Raw genomic sequence first — 22,226 nt, 5'->3', positions numbered from 1 at the left:
CTGTCAACAATAAAAGCTTTATTTTGCTTTCCTTCTGTCTGTTTCTAAATTGGTTCTAAACTCAGGAGGACAAAAGGGGAATCAAAATTACCCCTTCCCCTAAACCCCAAGAGGAATTTCAGATATCATCTCTTTCCAGAATCTCCACTTGATCTGTCCATATCCTGCTCCCATCACAACTATAGATGCAAGAAGAGTGAAAAGCCACTGCAGTTACTTCTGGGCAGCAGAGAGCAATGACTGCTGCCCACTCTCCTCCTGTGTGTCTCTGAGAATATGGCTGCTGCTGCTGCTGCTGCTAAGTCACGTCAGTCGTGTCCGACTCTGTGCAACCCCATAGATGGCAGCCCAACAGGCTCCTCTGTCCCTGGGATTCTCCAGGCAAGAATACTGGAGTGGGTTGCCATTTCCTTCTCCGGAGAATATGGCTAGAAGGACAAAATAACAAAGTTCTATCTTTGCTTTCTCCTCGTTTCCTAGGGCACACATTTCCTGATGCACACCTCCCCTAAGAGTCAATGAGCCCTCAGGGTGTAGATGAAAAGCACAGTGATTCTTCACCACAAAGAATCTGAGAACCCTGAACAAAGACTTTCTTCTACAGAGAAGGGAAGTATGGCCTGCCCAAAGAGACATAATCAATAGAAATGGCTCCTTCAGCTTCAAAGGCAATGCTCTCAACTTCTGTTTTCTGTTCTAACATGATAGATTCCAATCAATGACAGTGGGAAGGTAGATCAGATTCCAGGTGAGGTGTGGATGTTACATGTAGCCTTTAAAAGTCCTCAGGCAAGGTTCTGAATCACCTCTCTAGGGGGTCAAGCTGAGATGTGAATCCATGTGTTGTAACTCAATAGGGATATGGACATGAAGTTGCTGTCTGAAGCTTCTGTATCTTTATGTGAAAAAAGGAGATAATAAAGCCTATCAATCTAATAGGCTTATCCTCAGGACTAACTGAGATGACATTTACATCAAGACCCTCTCTGACTGCAACACCCCGTGGCTTCTGTATCATTAAGGCTAGGCTAAGATATGCTGCAGTAACAAATAACCCTGGTGTTTCAGTGCTTAATGGAAAAAAGGTTATTTGTCATTCATACCAAGTGTGCTGTAAATCCAAGTAATTCTTCAGGGCACCTGTCCTCCTCGCTCAGAAATCTGGGCTTCATGAACCTGCAGAGTGAGGCCTACTCTGCGATCTCAGTAACAGAGGAAGAGAGGACCAGAGGGCAGCACAGGCAATTAAATGTTCCCATGTGAAAGTAAGACATGTCATTTCCATCCACAATGTTCTTCCCTCAAGAGTACATAAATAAAGCCCAATAAACAATCTAGGATCCTCTATAGAGCTCAGGGCAGACAGTCCTGACAGACAAGTTACTGAGCAGATAGTAGAAATTTCTTCCCTCCCTCCAAAAAGCAAATGTGGGCAATAAGTCATGCCTATGTTAATAGAGGCCTCAGTGGCTTTATCTCCAAAGGGTACTGACTACTATTGTCACTGTGGTAAGAATGAAAGAAACATAGCAAAATAAAACCCAAACAAGAGGAATTTCACTAAGAGCATATCTTAGTTGGTTTTCAAGGATGAAATGAGCATCTGTATCATTGCTCTTCACTGAAAGGTACTGACTTAGTGACTTTGTGTCTATAGGAAAAAAAGGTTAAACTGAGGTGGGTGTCAAGGTCATCCTGGAACAAAGCATGATGCAACACACACAATGAGCAAGCACACTTCTGTGCCTCTTATGTGCATTCTCTTTCCTTTTGGCTCTGAAAACTAGATATAGCTGAAAGCCCAGGGAGGAGGCTACAAGTGAATATCCAAAGGCCCACACTAATTTTTAAAAGCTTTGATTTTCTCTGATCCATCCTGAAAAAGAAGAAATTGCTACTGAAGTTAACAGAGCCCTGACCCAGCAAGATTCTCATAACCTAATGGCCTTCTGACAGCTTCCTCGTGTCCTGAGCTCCAAGGAGGCTGACTCTCCCCACTGAGGGACAGCAGCCCCCACAAGCACACGGCTGATAACAGGCAAGGAATCAAAACAGCAAAGTGGCCCACAAAGTAATCCATCAGACAAGCACCTTCTTTCCATTCAGTTGTGCTTTTGAAAAAATAAGTACCAAAAACCAAAGTTAAAAGCTGTAGAAGGAGATAAAGTATTGAATCTGACGATTCTGTTGACTTAATGAAACACATAAAAATATTTCACCTGACTATCCAGAGGATCTCATATATATTTATCTTTCTTTCTGCATAAACAATATGCCCACATTTCTGCCTCTCAACTCTCTTTCGCTCCCAGTAGGGTTTTTCCTGCTTTGATTAATCATATTTTGGTTTAGTTTCTCAGCAGGAATGACTCACATTCCCAGTGCTTGGAATAAATGCATCATACTGCTCCCTCAAGTGTTTGTTTTTCCGCAAGTTCACAAGTACAAACCTGAAGTCAGCTTCAGAAGGTGAGAAGGATCTCTCTGTTGCCACATCATTTGATGAGCAGATCTCCGGCTTCATTTCTGTCCAGGATCCCACTGCAATTGTGAAGGTGGAGGCTGGCATTGGCATGGTGAGGTAGTAATGCCAACTTGAGTAGTCTACAAACAGAAAGAGAAAAACATAATGAGTCCAGTGCATGGTCCTGGACTTTACTCTGTATTTTTTTCTCTTTAGGCACTTGAAGAGCTTGTGTGCTAAGTTGAGATGAGCTAATTCTTGGAGGTGGGGCATTATTCTAGGTCTCAGCAAAAGAGAGATGATGGATTCAGCATAGCCAAGAAGATTTGGATCTCTTCCATGGATCAGTTTGAAGCCCTTCAAGTGAGGCTATAAATAAAGGGTTGAGGCGGTCACTAATAGCTACAAACACATAAGGACAGAGGTTGTATGCTACTATGGGGTCAAGAACATATCTTATCCATATTGCCAGCACAATACTTGGCACAAAAAAGAAGATGCTATGTTGAATGAATGAATAAATGACCATTTCTGTGCTGCCAAACTACTTTGTCTAAATTCAATACAGGTCACTCTAAAATGGATATAGCAAAAGAAAAAGAAAAAGAAAATGAGATCGGGAAGGAAAGTATATGGGTTTTAGTACCAACCCTGAAACTACTTATTTACAGAAGTTCAGGTCTTATCTCTCATCCTTTTTATCTGTTAATATATTGGGGTAGTCCCCTTTCCTCATCAAGCAGATGAAAAACAGAGCTTGAGAGGTTCAGGCAAGCCAAGGACTCCCAGCTAGTTTGTAACAGGGCTGGAATTTGTAGCTGGAGCTCCCTACCACAGCCAAAAGTGTACCCCCTCCACTTAGTCCAAACCATAGAGAAGGTTCTTACCAAAGGAACAAATGATTGATAACTTATCACATTATGCTTCTTTTCTTGTAACATGAGGAAATGATTTTAATGTTACTGAAATCTCAATGTATCATTCAACCTGACTTAACGTAATATTTTTTTCTGAGCATGCGTTATAAATTAGTGGTGTTATCTTTAGGGAATCTAGTATCACCTCACATATGGAACACTGTGCTTCACTCTTCATGTTCCCATAGCGGGAGCTACCGCTAGAGTAACACTCCCAGCCTCTCTTTCAGCCCCTGCTAACTCCTTTTGAGGAGCTAATCTTCTCTTTCTTATTTTAAGTTGCTGAGGGTTAAACACTCATAGAATGGACTGTTGTCATCCAATTTGGTCAATGAGTGGATAAAGTCAATTTCAGAGTTGAAATATTAATAGGCCTACATTGACCAGCAGACTTTTAATGACATTTTTCAAAGTGCTTTACCAGTAAAAATCAGTAATAAAAGTTGGATTTTGCTCTCCATATACTTGGATTTTTTTAATCTCAACTAATCTGATATTACTTTGCCAACAAAGGTCCGTCTAGTCAAGGCTATGGTTTTCCAGGGGTCATGTATGGATGTGAGAGTTGGACTGTGAAGAAGGCTGAGTGCCAAAGAATTGATGCTTTTGAGCTGTGGTGTTGGAGAGGACTCTTGAGAGTCCCTTGGACTGCAAGGAGATCCAACCAGTCCATCCTAAAGGATACCAGTCCTGGGTGCTCATTGGAAAGACTGATGCTGAGGCTGAAACTCCAATATTTTGGCCACCTCATGCGAAGAGTTGACTCATTGGAAAAGACCCTGATGCTGGGAAGGATTGGGGGCAGGAGGAGAAGGGGACGACAGAGGATGAAATGGCTGGATGGCATCACCGACTCGATGCACAAGAGTTTGGGTGAACTCCAGGAGTTGGTGATGGACAGGGAGGCCTGGTATGCTGCGCTTCATGGGGTTGCAAAGAGTCGGACACGACTGAGCAACTGAAGTGAACTGAACTGAATCTGAACTTTGGAAGATTGGAGAGGTCATTATTTATTACCCTCTGAAACTAACAATTTAGATAGAAAGAAATACATTACAGAACTTCTCTGATAAAAATCAAAATTTTAAATAGGAAACAAAAACTTAAACTTAGGACAAAATGAACAGATCTCAAGTTTGAATAAACAAGATATGCTATCAAGTTTGGAAGTCAATAGAGGAGATACCTGAAGAAGGAATACAGAAGGGCATGCTGCTGGAAACCCTTTACAGAGGCAGCCATTTTCTCAAACTTGCTTGTAAGTTTGATACTGGTTCTGCAAAAAGAGTGGCCACTCTTGAGATCACTTTCTCCACAGCTGACTAAGAAGCTGAAGGCAGGCTCCTCTTTAAAGAGAACCAAATCCAGTGATGCTGGAGACAATCTGACGATATGCATAGCTTCTCCTGGGCTTGAAGAAAAACTACAGCTGTAAAAAAGAATGGCTGCTATGATCCCAGGCCAGTAAGAAGAAGGTAGAGACAATCTCAGCCATTGTCATTGACATGACAATCCCATGTCAGTCTTGATAAAAGCATGACATGGATCCTACATGACATGCTGTACTGAGTCTACCTCCCTAATTTTTCTGCTTTCCCATAACTGCCTCATTCTCTGCAACCTGACACCTCCCCGACAGTTGCTCCAATGAAGAACTTCAATTTGGACTGGACAACACAATGAGAGCTGGCATAAGTTGGGGGGTGGGGAGGAGGAGATATGAGAAGAGGAAAGAAGGTATGGGAAAAGAGTGAAATATCCTAGATTTTGAATAGCCTAGGTTTAAAAGAGAAATTTTGAATAACAATACTCTCTGGATCACAGGGCTGTGGTCTGGTCATTCTATCTCTGAAACCTATTTTGGAGTGTTGTTGAACATGGGCTGTTGAACCTTTCTTTCAAAAACTTCAGCTCCTTGGTGGGGGGAGAGATTCAGTAAATAAACAGCAACAGTGAGGCTTGCAAGTAAAAATGGAAGATTGAATACATATCTGATAAAGAGTTAATATCCAAAATATATAAGGCACTCACACAACTCAATAGCAAAAAAACATATAATCCTTATTTAAAAAATGGATAGTGGAACTAGGTTGCTTTCTCCTAAAATCCAATTAAAGGACAGTAAAAGGATTTTTTAAAAAGGCATAAACCAAAAAGAACAAGGAGAATAAAATAGGAGACAATTATCCACAAAATACTAGAAGCCAGAATGCAGGTGGTAAAAGAGGAAAATAACATGGCAGATCTGAATCCTAAGTCAGCTGGGAGAAAGACAAGATTCATCTCATTTTATCCCCCAGGTCCTCCCAAAAGGCTGTGAGTAGAGGTGCTAAAGTAAGCAGGATGGGTCAGATGACTCAGAAGGGCTCAGATCCCTGGGTGGCCACCCCTGTTCCTCACACCTGGGCTACCTGTCCAACCCCCTACACATACTAGCAAATAACTGGAGGTTTATCTTCCAGAGAATAAAAGAGAGGGTCTCTGAGAGTAGAATGGCATAGTTGAAGCAAATGAATGGGATTAAATGAACAAATGCATATCAGATGCTGAGACCACCAGCCTTAGGTGTGTGCTGTGCTTAGTAACTCAGTCGAGTCTGACTCTCTGCAGCCCCATGGACTGTACCCCACCAAGCTCCTCTGTCCATGGAATTTTCCAGGCAAGAATACTGGAGTTGCACTCTCCTACTCCAGGGGATTTTCCTGACTCAGGGATCGAACCCGTGTCTCTTGCATTTCCTGCTTTGGCAGGCAGATTCTTTACCATTACCACCAGTCATTTCCCCCTATTTGACAACCAAGTTTTTACCTCCAGGCAGGAAAATGAAAAAACCTGACAAGCCCAAGAGAGACAACCAAGGATACTGAAATTGGAGGTTTCCTATGACTTGTCTACGATGAAACTTACAGATGACAAGGCCTATGCATTCACTCAGTGCTCCAATTACATTTTAGTCCCCTACACCCAAATGCCTACAGACAAATCAAGGACTTTCAAGCATCTTTAGAAAGCCCCTAATGCAAAACAGAGAGACAAAACCAAAAAGAAGCAAGCAACTTGGAGGACAGTGACCATGCTAGGAGAAGAAAACTTCAAAAAACACCAAACAGGTACATACTGAAAGTTCAGAGAATTTATTGCACTGCTGAAACAAGAACAGTATAAGATGAAAAAAAGAGGAGTTGACAGAGAATTAAAAAAACATGAGAGAAGGAAAGAAAAACCCAATAATAGGAGTGAGACAGAATATAAAGCTGAAATTTCCCCAGAAATAAAAGAAGACAATCTAATATCCAAGTAACAGAAGCTCCAGAAAAAGACATCAGAGAAAATAGAAGGAAGAAAACTGTAGGTTAAAAAATTTGAGAAAATTTCCCCAAATTTAAGGGACCATGAGTTTTCAGACTGAAAGGGCACACAATATCCAGAACACCCGGAACAAGTCCACCTACATTATGATACATCGTTATGAAATTTAGAACCCTGAGGATAAAGGCAAGATCTTACAAGCTTCCCAAAAGAGAGAGAAAACAAAAATCACTTACAATAAGGACATTTTCAGACATGTAAAGTTTTTTTTTTTTAAATTGCCTCCCACACATTCTGTTTTCTGGAAGCTACTAGAGTATGCAAATTATGCCTCTGAAGGAGGTAGTAAACCAGTAAGAGGAACATAGATGATCCAACATAAGAGAGACACAAAGGGAACCTGTGGAATAATGGAGAAGGGCATTCCCAGGAACCAGCTGTGCACCAGCAGAGAGTGTAACGTGCCCCGCAAGGCAGAGTATATGGTCCCAGGAGAGACTGCTTCAGGAAGATGAAACTGAGAGAAAATCTGATGTATCTGAGCATCTGTAAAGATTTAAACAACTTTCAAAGAATCTTGGGGTTGGCAAATACATAGAAAACCAAGCAAAAGAGAACAGACAATAAGGCTATTATTAATTCCATGAAAAACTAGCATGTAATACAGAAATAATAATATAATCAAAGTTGCACTAGCAAACATAGATATAACAATATGTGATGAATATTGATCTAATCAAAGTTATGCTATTAATTATATTGTGAAGATAAAGTTTTGGGAAGGGAGCATGTGTGTGATGGAGTGGGTAGAGGGAGGGGAAGAGTACCAAAACCCTATCTGCCATAGTGTGAAAACCAATGCTGAACAATCGAGCATCTTACTGAATATTATGAAGATAAGTATCAAATAATCAAATAAAAAAGAAGATAACTTCTGAAGTAAGAAAAATATGCTGGAAGTACTGAGGACTGCTATTTTGGGAAGGGAGTATAATAAGCCCAGTTGAACTATTTGAGTCTTTAAATATGTGCATTTAAAAAAATTTTTTAAATAACACAACTGGTCAATTAAAAGAGAATCTTGTCAGAAAAAGAACAACATTTTTGGTTCTGAGATACTGTTAAAATGATAAAATATAACTCAGAAGAGGCAATTTTGCAATAAGGAGTAGGCACTATTCTACTAAGAAATCCTTTAAGAATAAAACATTGGTAATGATTTTTTGATATAAGATCAAGAGCAAAAAGAAATAGGAGGAACTACATCAAGCTAAAAATTTTGTATATAGCAAAAGAAATCATGAGTGGAATGAGAAGGAAATCTACTGAATGAGAAAAAGTATTTGCAAACCACATATCTGATAAGGAGTTAATATCTGAAATATGCAAGGAACTCATGCAACACAACAGCAAGAAGACATCTAACCCTACTTTTAAAATGGGTAAAAGACCTAAATAGACATTTTTCCAAAGAAGTAACTCAAATAGCCAAGAAGTAGACAAAAAGGTACTCAACATCACCAATCATCAGGTAAATGCAAATCAAAACCACAGCGAGGTATCACCTCACCTATTAGAATAACTATTTCCAAAAAGCCAAGAGATAAGTGCTGGCGAAGATGTGGAGAAAAAGGAACCCTTGTGCAATGCTGAGGGGAATATAAAATGGTGTGGCCACTATGGACAACATTATGGAGGTTCCTAAAAATTTTTTTTTAAAAATAGAATTCCTCATGATCCAGCAATGTCACCTCTGGGTATATACCTGAAGGAAATGAAATCACTCTCTCAAAGATATCTGCTCCCCATGTTCATTACAGAATTATTCAGAATAGCCAATAGCCAAGATAGGGAAACATCCTAAGCCCCAAATGGTAGATACATGGATAGAGAAAATGTGATACACAGACACACAAACATGCAGAATATTATTCATTCATAAAAAAAAAAAATCCTGCCATTTGCAACAACATGGATATACCTTGATTGCATTATGCTAAGTAAAATAAGCCAGGAGAAGACAAATACTGTATGATCTCACTTACGTGTAGAATCTAACAGAAAAAAAATATTAATAGAAGTAGAAAGTAGATTGGTGGCTGCTAGTGGTGGCGGAGAAGGCAATGGCACCCCACTCCAGTACTCTTGCTTGGAAAATCCCATGGACGGAGGAGCCTGGTAGGCTGTAGTCCATGGGGTTGCTAAGAGTCGGACACAACTGAGCGACTTCACTTTCACCTTTCACTTTCATGCACTGGAGAAGGAAATGGCAACCCACTCCGGTGTCCTTGCCTGGAGAATCCCAGGGACGGGGAGCCTGGCGGGCTGCCGTCCATGGGGTCGCACAGAGTCGGACACAACTGAAGCGACTTAGCAGCAGCAGCAGCAGTGGTGGTGGGTGGAGGACAGTTGGGAGAGAGAAAGGCTGAAGGTGCTCAAGGGGTGCAAGCCTCTAGTTATAAGTAAGTTCTGAGGATGTGAGGTACCACATGGTGACTATAGTTAACAATATTGTACATCTGAAAATTGCATAAGAGAGTAAATCTTAAAAGTCCTCACCACACATAAACACACTATATAACCATATGACCTTATTTAATAATCATTTCACAGTATATACATATATCAAACCATCACATTGATCATCTTAAACTTACATAATGTTACATGTCAATTATATCTCAATGAAGCCTCCAGGGGAAAGAATGAATACTATACACAATAGGCTTTCTCCCTATGTTCTGCATGGAACTTTTCAATTGGTTTTTTTGCTGTCCTTCTGGTTCCTGTACCATCCATTTAGTACATGGACAAGATGAGACATGGAAATAGCAGAAACTGAAACTGCTTTCAGAGAGAACACTGCTGATGGAGTAAGAGTATCTGTTAGATGCCTGCAGAGGGTCATGGAGAATCCACAGAGTGCCCAATCTCATCACGTCCCAGCATCTTCATGAGGATGTCTGTACCTTCACGGTGATGTCGGGAGGGCACAGGAAGCCACAGAGGGGTGTGGCAGAGGGCTGGAATGAGATTAGCAGTTTTAAAAAGTCAGAAACCTTAAGATGACCTAGAGTTTGGGAGTGAGGTAGAGAAAGTGATAACAGAACCTGAGTCAGTCCAGTGACAGTGTTTTCGGTCTCGCATGGTCTCTCCACAGTCTTCTGGGAAGTTAAGTAACAGAAAGAAAAGGACTTGAGGGGGAAATGTGTTGGGAACATCCCCCAAACCCATATTTTAAATGTTCAAGATGACTGTCTCCTATACAGACCTCAAAGCTTGTTATTATTATTATTTTTAGTTTCCTCTACTTAGTGGAACTCATATGGAAGAAACTGTTTTACATTTCAGGCTTTTAAAGCAAAAAAGTTTTCTAGGCTACCAAGCTACCGTCAAACAGGGGCAGATAACTAGTCTGGGCCACATAAGAACTGGCCAGGAACCCTCTTCTCAAAAAGACCCTAGTTGGACTCTTCTCAGAAGCTTCCCAAAGGTCCAGTCATGGGCTTTTTGCACAACCCTGAGTAAATCTGGAGCTGGTGCTGCAACAACAGAATGCTTCAGTGGGGTTCATGGGGAGGCTCTCACTAGTTCATTACTATGAGGGAAGGTCTAGTAACCTCATTTGGTAGAAAACTGTCTCTTGGGTTGTCTGCTCATGGATTATTCCACTGAGTCCAGTCTTGCATGACGACCACCCACTGCCATGGGGAGGTAGCTGCTCGGGAAATACCTGACCTCACTTTCAAACCATACTGCAAAGAAAAAAAAAATGCAAATAACAAGGGGAATACTGCTCCAAAAAGCAGAGCATGCATTCCAAAGACAAAGAGAAATAATTTCTGGATTATCTATTGTTTGGGATAAGCCTACTTTGGAAAGAGAATTGACAAGAGTTTATTTCTCTTAAAAATGTCCACAGACTGAGTTCTAGCTCTGGAATCTGATTGCAAAGGTTCAATTCTCCAATCCACACTTACCAGTTTGGGCATATTGCTTAATATCTCCATGCGTCAGTTTCCTCATCTGTAACAAAGGAATAATCATAGTCTGTACCTCACATACAGAAATCTCTAGGCATAGTAACTGGTGCATAGTAAGTGCTGAAGAAATGTTAACTGCTGTCGTCTTTACAGCTGCCTCCCCCTGTTGCTTGGGCTGACTTTCTGGCGGCAGAGACTAAGAATGTCGAAGGTATGGCTGCCACATGTGCACTGAAGCCTGTGGCCTGATGAGGCCCACAGATGGGGTTTAAGGTTGAATGGCATTAAAACACTGTGCACACAAAGCGATCCATTTAAAGGAGAATGACAGCCCAAAGGGGGCATCCTGTATGACTTCATATAGAATGGGCCATTTGGAGACTATTTAAATGGTGTTTACTTGAAATGAGCCATCCTCGATGAAATAGACAGTGAATGCCTTCATTTTCCTTTTTGATTCAATCCACTTGCCCTAGTCTCCCTCACTACACCAGCTGCAAAACAAAGAGAACATGCTGTACTTGAATTCACCCCGAGTTTTTCCTCTGCAGAGGCCAGAAGCCCATCACACCACTGGATGATTTCACGGCCAGGAGGGGATTCATCAGTAAGACGCCCAGGGAGGGGGCCCATATGAAGGAGCCCAGAGGAAGTGGTGCACCTAACTGTGCAGGCTTGAGCAGCCACCCAGCCCACCTCCCTCCTGGGCCTCCTCGAAAAGTTCTTGCAAGCTGCTATGCCCTCTCAAATCCTTATCCTTTAATTGTCTCACTAGTAAGCCAGATATATCAGATACTGTTCTTAGAATTGTGCTAGCAGCAGCTACAAGATACAAGTAAACATTTACCTTCAATTCAGGACTGAAATTTTCCTTAAAGATGACTTTCTTATGATAAGAATTTGAGATGGGTAATTTTTCAAATTGTAAGCTTTGAAAATTATACTTATAACTGGAAATTACCTCAATTATTTCCTTCATATACTATTCTAAAAAACTGTCCTATGAATGGTTTTGAAGATTCTTTTAGGGTAAGAAAAGTGGGGAGGAAAAAAGGAAGAACATGATGGAGTATTTCGTTCACAGGAGGAGAGAGAACTTTTTAACGCTAAACCTGTGAAATACTTTGCTAATTATTTGAAGAAATTGTCCTTACAAAAAGAAAACAAATTCAGGGAAAAAATCAAGATACTTTAGTTATTTCTACACATCAAGCATGCCTACTAATAGTAAATTAAATACAAAATCTATGGAACATCAGTGTACTATTCTTAAGAGTCCTGGATATACTCACTCAATACACACCAAAGCCACAGTTACACCACACACAAACACTCTGCTTCCACAGAGGCAAAAGCTGACGATTTATGTTTGCAGAGTTATGCATTCACCAAATTACTTGTTCTTAAAGAGCTATCGTTTCACTGAAAATTAAAACAGGCACTTAAATTCTCCCTATTAAAAGCTTTTCCTTTATCTTTTAAACTTTTCCACTTTAAGTTAGACAAACAGCATGAAGCATTTGGAAACATCAAATTGATACATGCTTTTATTTACATATCATATTTCTTTACTCAATTCATCTGTAGCACCTGCTTCTTTCCTACCTCAAGCTTGTTTCTTTCTCTACCCACTATTCTTAATTTCAGAACTTCCTGCCAGAACTACTCCACGTGTCTCTTCTTTGTATTACAAGTTTAAAATGCTTGATGGTATGTATAGGAACACATAATATACGAGTATGAACTTATAAGTATACATAGATACACTACATTTAAAGTTCCTATTACATAGTTTTATATATTTACTATAATAAATATAATAGATACATAACAAAGTAGGTAAAGCTCCCAGTTTTGGTTGCTCTTCCTCTTTTGGCTTCTTTCTCTGGAGGCTTTCGGCAAACCCCAGCTTTTTTTCCTTTCACTACTTTTGAGATGCTGAGTCTACACGTTCTGGTTTTATGAGCTAGAGCCACCCTCCTGAATACCCATGGCGTGACTGTCTTTCGTTAGTTCTTTTCCGCTGTTGCTCAAGGGCGGGAACTGGCACCAGAACAAAGGAGACAGTAAGACGCCCTCGGCTGGTATGCAACCAGCACTGCCTGACCAGGGCCATACGCCAGATCATGCCACCCGCTTCTCAGGCACTGATGCCACCCGGCAAGGCTTCAGGTTTCCTTTCCTGGCAACATGGTACCGCCTATGGCACAGGAGACCCAGGAGAGAATGACCTTCAAGATCATTCCCGTGAACCAGGTAGAAGAGCGCCACCTACTGAACCCAGAACGCAAGCACCGCCACTGGTTCTGAGGTTTTCCCTCGTGGCTAATGGAATACCTAAAGGAATACGTTTCACCAGGCTTGTCATGCCAAGTGTCACCCGCACTCTGACCTGTGTGGATAAGCTGCTGCTGCTACTAAGTCGCTTAAGTCGTGTCCAACTCGGTGCGACCCCATAGACGGCAGCCCACCAGGCTCCCCTGTCCCTGGGATTCTCCAGGCAAGAACACTGGAGTGGGTTGCCATTTCCTTCTCCAATGCATGCAATTGAAAAGTGAAAGTGAAGTCGCTCAGTCGACTCTTAGCGACCCATGGACTGAAGCCCACCAGGCTCCTCCATCCGTGGGATTTTCCAGGCAAGAGTACTGGAGTGGGGTGCCATTGCCTTCTCTGATGGATAACCTAGTTCTCCTTAAACTTAAATACAAGGTGGACGGGCAAACTGGTCACCAAATCATTCTGTGCCAGAGGGTCACGAGTGTGCTTTAGTACTTTACTGACATGAGAAAATTCATGAGTGTCAAGCCTAAGACAAAAATTCATAGCAACAAGACACAAGCCTGCGGGAATCATGATCATCTAAAAGAAATCACGATGACTTCCCTGTGTGTCAAATACGGTAAGTGCAATACTAGGAGGGCAAGCAAGAACTAGTCAAAAAGCAAGTCACAAACAAAAGAATGAACTGATGTTTAGAAAGTGCAGGGCATTATGTGGGACCTTATGGGGGATGTAACAGAGCAGAACACAGTCCTCACTCAGCAGCAGCTTTCTAAAGAGAAAAGATGTGTTCACTCTGTACTCCTACCCCTTGAAACACACATGTGCATACGGGCCCAGAATAAAGTTTCCTCAGTTCGAGAAACAAGGAGCTCTCTCTACTTTGCATTCTCTCTTTGTGAAAACACTTAATCATAACCATTTCTAAATGTCTTTTAATTCACCATTTCCTCATATGTAATTCTTGGTCTCATACTGTGGGAGCAGTCTAAATAGTAGTGTTGCTCATTTTGAGCCATCAAAAGGAAAGAAAAGTTAGCTTTCAATGGCACATGGCGGGGGGTGGGGGGGAGGGGTCTGGACCCTGAAATCTTGGCTTTTCCCTGGAATTTCCCACACAAAATCAAGAGAGAGAATGTCAGGGAGCTGGTCTATTGGGCACACCAGAAAGCAGCATTTTGCCCAGGATGAAGTAATGTCTACAGTCTCCTACTTTTGCACAGAAAAATGAAATCACATCTTAAGCGAGGGTACATATAGTTTTTTTTTCAAATGTCTTTCACTTGTTCATATGCTTTTTCTCCTACAGTTGGAAGAAGTTTCAGTCAGTCAGTCTTATTCCTTTACTTATGGCTTCCCATGAAAAATATAACTGGAGTGTGTGTGTGTGTGTGTGTGTGTTTTAATTTCCTAGGAAGTAGACCCTGCAAAAATAAAACAAAATTAAATTAACAACAACAAAATTACCAAGCAGGAGGAAATTAGAATGTACTACACCATTTTTTCCCCCTTTTAAAATATACTGAACCTGGGGAAAAGTTATAAACTTCAATCAGAAGCAAAACTAAAGGAATGACCCTGAAATCATTTTTGTTACTATCAATAGTGATTTTGAATGCTTCTTCCATGAACCTATTACATCTGTCTGATTACAGAGAACACATTTATTCAACAAATAGGTATTGAGTACCTGTTATATACAAAACACTGTACTGGGCATTGGGTCTCTGAGCTTAATTGTTTAGCTACATTTCGGCAGGGAATGCAGGCTGACAATAATACACAGGCTAACATTTCTGTCTGCCCAAATGACATTATGCTGAGCAAGTTATACAATAAAGGAGCCAAACGAGTCAAACTAAATCTATGGTTTTAACTTAGCCTTCTTGAGAAAAAGGATAGTGACTTCTCGGCTACTAAAATTCTTATGACAGTCATCACACTACCCTCTAAACCATCGGCCTTCTTCTTTAAAACCGCCAGGAGGAACGATTTCCCCCATGTACTAAGAACTCAGAGGTCCGTCATCTGATTTCCGTCCTCTGCCCAAGGGTTGTTATCATTTCGGGCACTGTTATCTGCCTCATTACACTGTGCTGCTCCCAGGTGCTTTGCTTCTTTCGGGAAATCAGCTGATGCCTGGCAAATGTACTAATCAGGTTGACGTGTTGCTGTGATGGAAACTGTGACTTGCGGGTTGGGTTTTGCCGCTCATGTTTTCAAGGATAGCTCATTGTTTTAAAGGGCATTGTGCACAACAGAATGGAGGTCCTATGAGACCAATCCACCAATCTAGAAAACATGACTTGGAAAGGAAGTAATAGCATCTTGTGTCCACATATCCTTTTTCTCCAAGGAGTACAGACACATTTGGAGATATTATTCCATCCTCAGAACAGCCATTTGGGGCAGAGGGTGTTGCGACCGTACTTGCCTGGCTGTCCTCTGATAAACCCCAGCTGCTGGGCTGCACGAGGCATGCAGTATGATGCCGAAAGTTCTTTCTTCTGGTCTAGCTAAATCCTCCCTCAGTTTGAACTGGAAAAGTCTACTCTGAGGTATCACATAAGGTGTAAGTTGTACATAAGCAAATCCCAATTAGCATTTACTTTATTATAACTTTGCCCTGATTAGTAATTCTGAAAAAAAAAATCCACAGATAAATTCTTGGTGGTATTTAACATTTTCATAGAAAATGTTAAAAGTCAACTCTTGTTTTAATTTTTGATGATAACTTTCAAATAGATATTGAAAGGGTCAGAAGACTTTTTTCTGTAAAGGGCTAGTTACTAAATATTTTAGACTGTATAGGCCCTGTAATGCTCAAAATTCTCCAAGCCAGGCTTCAGCAATATGTTAACAATGAACTTCCAGATGTTCAAGTTGGTTTGAGAAAAGGCAGAGGAACCAGAGATCAAATTGCCAACATTCGCTGGATCATTGAAAAAACAAGAGAGTTCCAGAAAAACATCTATTTCTGCTTTATCGACTATGCCAAAGCCTTTGACTGTGTGGATCACAATAAACTGTGGAAAATTCTGAAAGAGATGGGAATACCAGACCACCTGATCTGCCTCTTGAGAAATTTGTATGCAGGTCAGGAAGCAACAGTTAGAACTGGACATGGAACAACAGACTGGTTCCAAATAGGAAAAGGAGTACATCAAGGCTGTATATTGTCACCTGCTTATTTAACTTATATGCAGACTACATCATGTGAAATGCCAGGCTGGATGAAGCACAAGCTGGAATCAAGATTGCTGCTGCTGCTGCTACTGCTGCTAAGTCGCTTCAGTCGTGTCGGACTCTGTGCGACCCCATAGATGGCAGCCCACTAGGCTCCTCTGTCCCTGGGATTCTCCAGGCAAGAATACTGAAGTGGGTTGCCATTTCCTTCTCCAATGCATGAAAGTGAAAAGTGAAAGTGAAGTCGCTCAGTCATGTCCGACTCTTAGCGACCCCATGGACTGCAGCCTACCAGGCTCCTCCATCCATGGGATTTTCCAGGCAAGAGTACTGGAGTGGGGTGCCATTGCCTTAAATATCAATAACCTCAGATATGCAGCTGACACCACCCTTATGGCAGAAAGTGAAGAGGAACTCAAAAGCCTCTTGATGAAAGTGAAAGAGGAGAGTGAAAAAGTTGGCTTAAAGCTCAACATTCAGAAAACTAACATCATGGCATCTGGTCCCATCACTTAATGGCAAATAGACGGGGAAACAGTGGAAACAGTGGCTGACTTTATTTTTCTGGGCTCCAAAATCACTGCAGATGGTGACTGCAGCCATGGAATTAAAAGACGCTTACTCCTTGGAAGGAAAGTTATCACCAACCTAGACAGCATTTTAAAAAGCAGAGACATTACTTTGTCAACAAAGGTCCATCTAGTCTAGGCTATGGTTTTTCCGGTAGTCATGTATGGATGTGAGAGTTGGACTATAAAGAAAGCTGAGTGCCAAAGAATTGATGCTTTTGAACTGTGGTGTTGGAGAAGACTCTTGAGAGTCCCTTGGACTGCAAGGACATCCAACCAGTCCATCCTAAAGGAGATCAGTCCTGGGTGTTCAATGGAAAGACTGATGTTGAAGCTGAAACTCCAATATTTTGGCCACCTGATGCAAAGAGCTGACTCATTTGAAAAGACCCTGATGCTGGGAAAGATTGAAGGCAGGAGGAGAAAGGGACAACAGAGGATGAGATGGTCAGGTGACATCACCAACTCAATGGACATGAGTTTGGGTAAACTCTGGGAGTTGGCGATCGATAGGGAGGCCTGGCCTGCTGCAGTTCATGGGGTCATCAAGAGTCAGACACGACTGAGCGACTGAACTGATACCGATACTGATTGCAGCACCAAAGCAGCCATAGACAATGGCTGTATTCCAATAAAACTTTATTTATAAAAACAGGCAGTAGGCTGGATCTGGCCAGTGGGCTGGATTATCCAGATAGAAAGGAGTCCTGCCAAACAATTTCAGAGTTCACATCTGCAGTAGTGTATATGATTCCACACAGACATGTAGCACTGCTTTAATTACTGAGTGATAATGAGAACAGAACATAAGAATGATGCTTTTGGTGGGTAAAGGCTAAATGACATCAGAGCATGCTGTGTAAGCAAAAGCTTTACAGCATATGGAAGAAAAGTGGTGGAGAAGAAGATCACCACATGGCTCAGGGCAGAACAGAAACAACGACCTCAAAGAACCTTCACGGAGCTGTCAGCACCACATACATGTTGTAGGGAACATTTTCATTTCAGCAAAATAATAATCTTTACATTAAATTGAAGTTGTTCATTTGAATTTTAATGATTTAATAGTTTGGTCTGTATTTAATTTATATTTTATTTTGACATGACAGATGTATAAGAGTTACAAGCTTACATTTATAGTTTTTAAAATATTATTCTAACACAAATAACTTAAGTCAACCCTGGTGAATCCGAAGAATTTTTTCCCTCTGAAAAGTAAAATAATGCTCAAATTTGAGAAACAGTGCCAAACACAGCTTTTACATCTGAACTGCAAAGGCCCAATCATGGAATGAGAAAGTATGTAGGCTTGTTGAGATGGGAGTTGGGAGATGCAACTCCCAGCATTGCATCTTGGGAAATGTAGTTAGTCATCATCACAAGTAAGCCAGAAATGGAGGCTGGAGGAGCCCAGGTATCGATGCCTGCTTGAGACCTCTGTACAGTGGTGAATTTACTCAATTTAGCAAGCCAGGGAAACAAGCAGGGAGGTTAAAAAAAAGATGCTGTGTAAGTCCCAAAGAACTTCACTAGACAATTCACAAGAGGGGCTATGTGCATAACTAACCTGTCATCTGTTGAACAGCGAGGGGATTTCGGGTAGCACAGAAGTGGACAGTGAATGGAGCTAAGGGAAGTCCACAGACCTTATCCTGTCTGTTGAAACACCCCAGAGAGGTGCACCCAAGAGCATGATGCACCCAAGAGCATGATGGGGCAAAAATACTGCAGAATAAAGGTAAAAGTAAATATTGTTCTAAGGACTCAGAAGAAGAACACACTTCAGAAATGAATTTACTACTGGAAGGAAAACAAGTTTGGAATATTGGCATCCAATTATGATATGAAGATATAACTTCTACGAAAAAAAGATAAAAAGCCATGAGAAGCCTGAAGAAGGAACTGGCAATCCACTCCAGTATTCTTGCCTGGAAAAGTCCATGAACAGAGGAGCCTGGCGGGCTGCAGTCCATGGGGTTACATGATTGAGCACTTGTGCATGAGGGTGGAGGGAGACGGGCTGGTGGCAATAAACTGATAGAACTGAAAGAAAAAGCTGTGAGAAGACAGCTAGCTCAAACAGTACAACAGAGTGAGATCAAAAGACAACAAAGTAACCAAAAAAAGCTTAAGGAAGAGCTGCAAAGATTATTATAGTAACAATCTATAACAGAATTACTAAAGAATAAAATGTCTTTATGGAAAATCAGTGGTATAAAGGGTAAATCAAAAATGAAAAGGCAAACCATACGGTCTAGGAGAATACACTTGTGACACATATCTGACTAAAGGCTAGAATATCAAATATATAAAGAATATCAAATATATAAAATTATAAATTCTCATAATCTAACAAAAAAAACAACAAAATGTCTTGGAAGAGACACTTTTTAAAGGCATATACAATAATTGCATGAAAGTTGCTCACCATTATTAGTTATCAGAGTAATGCAAACTAAAACCACAGGACAGTATTTCACCCCAGTTTAGAGCTAAAATTAAAGGGATCAACAACATCCAGTGTATGCAAAGATGCACAGCTATTGGACTCTCAGAAACTGCTGGTGGAATGCAAAATAACTGAATCACTTGGAAATAGTTTGCCAGATGCAAAGTTAAAATATATTTATATGATCCAGCAATTCCACTCTTAGGTATTTACCCTCGAGAAATTAAAACCTTTGTCCACAAAAAGACTTACACAGAAATATTCACAGAATACTTTTCATAATGTACATGACAAATTCAAATGTCCATTAACAGGTGAGTGGATAAACAAACTAGTTTACTCATACAATGGATTATTACTCATCAACTTTTTAAAAAGAATACCTATTGATACTCACAACAATGTGGGTCTGTTTCACAACCATGTCAAGTGAAAGAAGCCAGACACAAAAGAGTACACATGAATGACTCAATTTACAAGAATATTTAGGAGAGCCAAAACTAATTTATAGACATGGAGATAAGATCAGCAGTTGACTGGAGTGGGGTTAGGGAGGAATCACTCAAGTAGGGATGGCAAAGGCACAAGGGGATTTCTAGGTAATGGAAATGTTCCATATCTTCATAGGGGTACTGATTAAATACATTTGTTGTCCGTCAGTCACTAAGTTGTGTCCAGCTCTTTGTGACCCCACGGACTGCAGCATGCCAGTCTTCCCTGTCCTTCACTATCTCATGGAGTTTGCTCAAATTCATGTCCATTGAGCTGGTGATACTATCCAACTACTTCATCCTCTGCCACTCTCTTCTCCCTTTGCCTTCAGTCTTTCCCAGCATGAGGGTCTTTTCTGATGAGTTGGCTCTTCGCATCAGGTGGCCAAAGTATTGGAGATTAAGCTTCAGCATCAGTTCTTTCAATGAATATTTGGGTTGATTTCCTTTAGGATTGACTGGTTTGATCTTCTTGTTGTCCAGGAGAATCTCAAAAGTCTTCTCCAGCACAATTCAAAAGCATGAATTCTTCAGGGCTCAGCCTTCTTTATGGTCCAATTCTCATATCCACACATGACTACTGGAAAAACCATAGCTTTGACTATATGGCCTTTGCCAGTAAAGTGATGTCTTTGTTTTTTAATACACTATCTAAGTTTGTCATAGCTTTCATTGCAAACAGCAAACATCTTTAACTTCATGGTTGCATTCACCATCCACAGTGACTGATTTTGTGTTTTTGGAACTGAAGATAAAAAAATCTGTTACTGCCTCCACTTTTTCCCCCTCTATTTGCCATGAAGTGATGGGACCAGATGTCATGATCTTAGTTTTTTGAATGCTGAGTTTTAAGCCAGCTTTCCCACTCTCTTCTTGCACCCTCATCAAGAGGCTCTTTAGTTTCTTTTCACTTTCTGCTATTAGAGTGGTATCACCTGCCTATCTGAGGTTCTCGATATTTCTCCCCGCAATCTTGATTCCAGCCTGTGATTCATCCAGCCTGGCATTTCGCATGATGTACTCTGCATATAAATTAGATAAGCAGGGTGACAATATACAGCCTTGACATACTCCTTTCGCAGTTTGGAACCAGTCCATTGCTCCATGTCTGGTTCTAACTATTGCTTCTTGACCTGCATACAGGTTTCTTGGACAGGTAAGGTGGTTTGGCATTCCCATCTCTTTAAGAATTTTCCAGTTTGTTGTGACCCACACAGTCAAAGGCTTTAGCATAGTCAATGAAACAGAAGTAGATGTTTTTCTGGTATTTACTTGCTGTCTCTATGAGCCAACAGATGTTGGCAATTTGATCTCTAGTTCCTCTGCATTTTCTAAATCTAGCTTGTACATCTGGAAGTTCTCAGTTCATGTACTGTTGAAGCTGAACATGAAAGATTTTGAGCATAACCTTACTAGCATGCAAAATGAGTACAATTGTCTGGATCATAAAATATACCAATAGCCACCATTCTGGGGAAAAAAATACTATAGCCATTTCCCAGTTGACTAAGAGATGAGTCAAACTTAAAAGATCAAGAGTAAGGAAAGTCTGAATACTTACTGCAAATATAATTTGAAACTGGATAAAAATGTACAATAGTGATTATAATTCCTTGAGAAGGTTTAAAATAAAAACAAAATATATAGATAATATGAGCCAAAAATTCCAAATTATATTAATTAAAACCAGAGAATGTGGGTGAGGGAAATTGACAGAAGTAAGTGAAAAGTGTTAGTTGCTCAATCATGTCCACCTCTGTGAACCCATGGACTGTAGCCTGCCTGGCTCCTCTGTCCATGGACTTCTCCAGGTAAAAATATCAGAGTGGGTAGCCAATCCCCTCTCCAAGGGATCTTCCTAACCCAGAAATGACCATTAAATTCCTTATATAATATAGAATAAAGTCAAGAGCTTTTGCTTAACTGAATTGTGAACATCCATTTATGGAACACTCTATAGTACTAAAAATAATGAGGAAGCTCTTTATGGTCAGATATGAAATTGTCTATGCTGCTGCTGCTGCTGCTAAGTCGCTTCAGTCATGTCTGACTCTGTGAGACCTCATAGATGGCAACCCACCAGGCTTCCCTGTCCCTCGGATTCTCCAGGCAAGAACACTGGAGTGGGTTGCCATTTCCTCCTCCAATGTGTGAAAGTGAAAAGTAAAAGCGAAGGCGCTCAGTCATGTCCGACTCTTAGCGACCCCATGGACTGCAGCCTACCAGGCTCCTCCGTCCATGGGATTTTCTAGGCAAGAGTACTGGAGGGGCTTGCCATTGTCTTCTCTGGAAATTGTCTATAAGAACAGGTTATTCTAAAGGGCAGATCATTACACAAAAATGTGTACAGCATGTTATGTTTTGTGCAACAGAAGAGGAAAAAATATACTATATAAAGGAAGCTGGTGACCTTGTTGCCTTGGGGAAGAGTTATTGGGTAGTTGGGAATTAGAAGTAAAAAGAAGACATCATAAAATTTCTTTTTATCCTTTGCTTATTTGTAAATGAACCATGTAAATATGACTTATTTTTTTTTAATTAAATTTTTAGATGTATAATTTGTTTTGTTTTGACTTTG

General features: G+C 40.7%; 1 protein-coding gene across 9 annotated transcripts in view; it reads right to left on the bottom strand.

Annotated features, from left to right (window-relative positions):
• Nucleotides 1-22,226, bottom strand: part of AOPEP (aminopeptidase O (putative)) — a 422,559-nt gene that overhangs the window by 314,599 nt on the left and 85,734 nt on the right. For all 9 annotated transcript variants that reach the window (XM_061426105.1, XM_061426109.1, XM_061426102.1 and 6 more), the window contains one exon: nt 2,451-2,604. In XM_061426105.1, the coding sequence (XP_061282089.1) occupies nt 2,451-2,604 (154 nt within the window). The remainder of the gene's footprint in view (nt 1-2,450; nt 2,605-22,226) is intronic.

Source organism: Bos javanicus, chromosome 8, assembly GCF_032452875.1.
Source record: "Bos javanicus breed banteng chromosome 8, ARS-OSU_banteng_1.0, whole genome shotgun sequence".
NCBI lineage: Eukaryota > Metazoa > Chordata > Mammalia > Artiodactyla > Bovidae > Bos > Bos javanicus.
The sequence above is the reverse complement of the archived record's forward strand: the minus strand, read 5'-3'. Positions and strand labels throughout refer to the sequence as shown.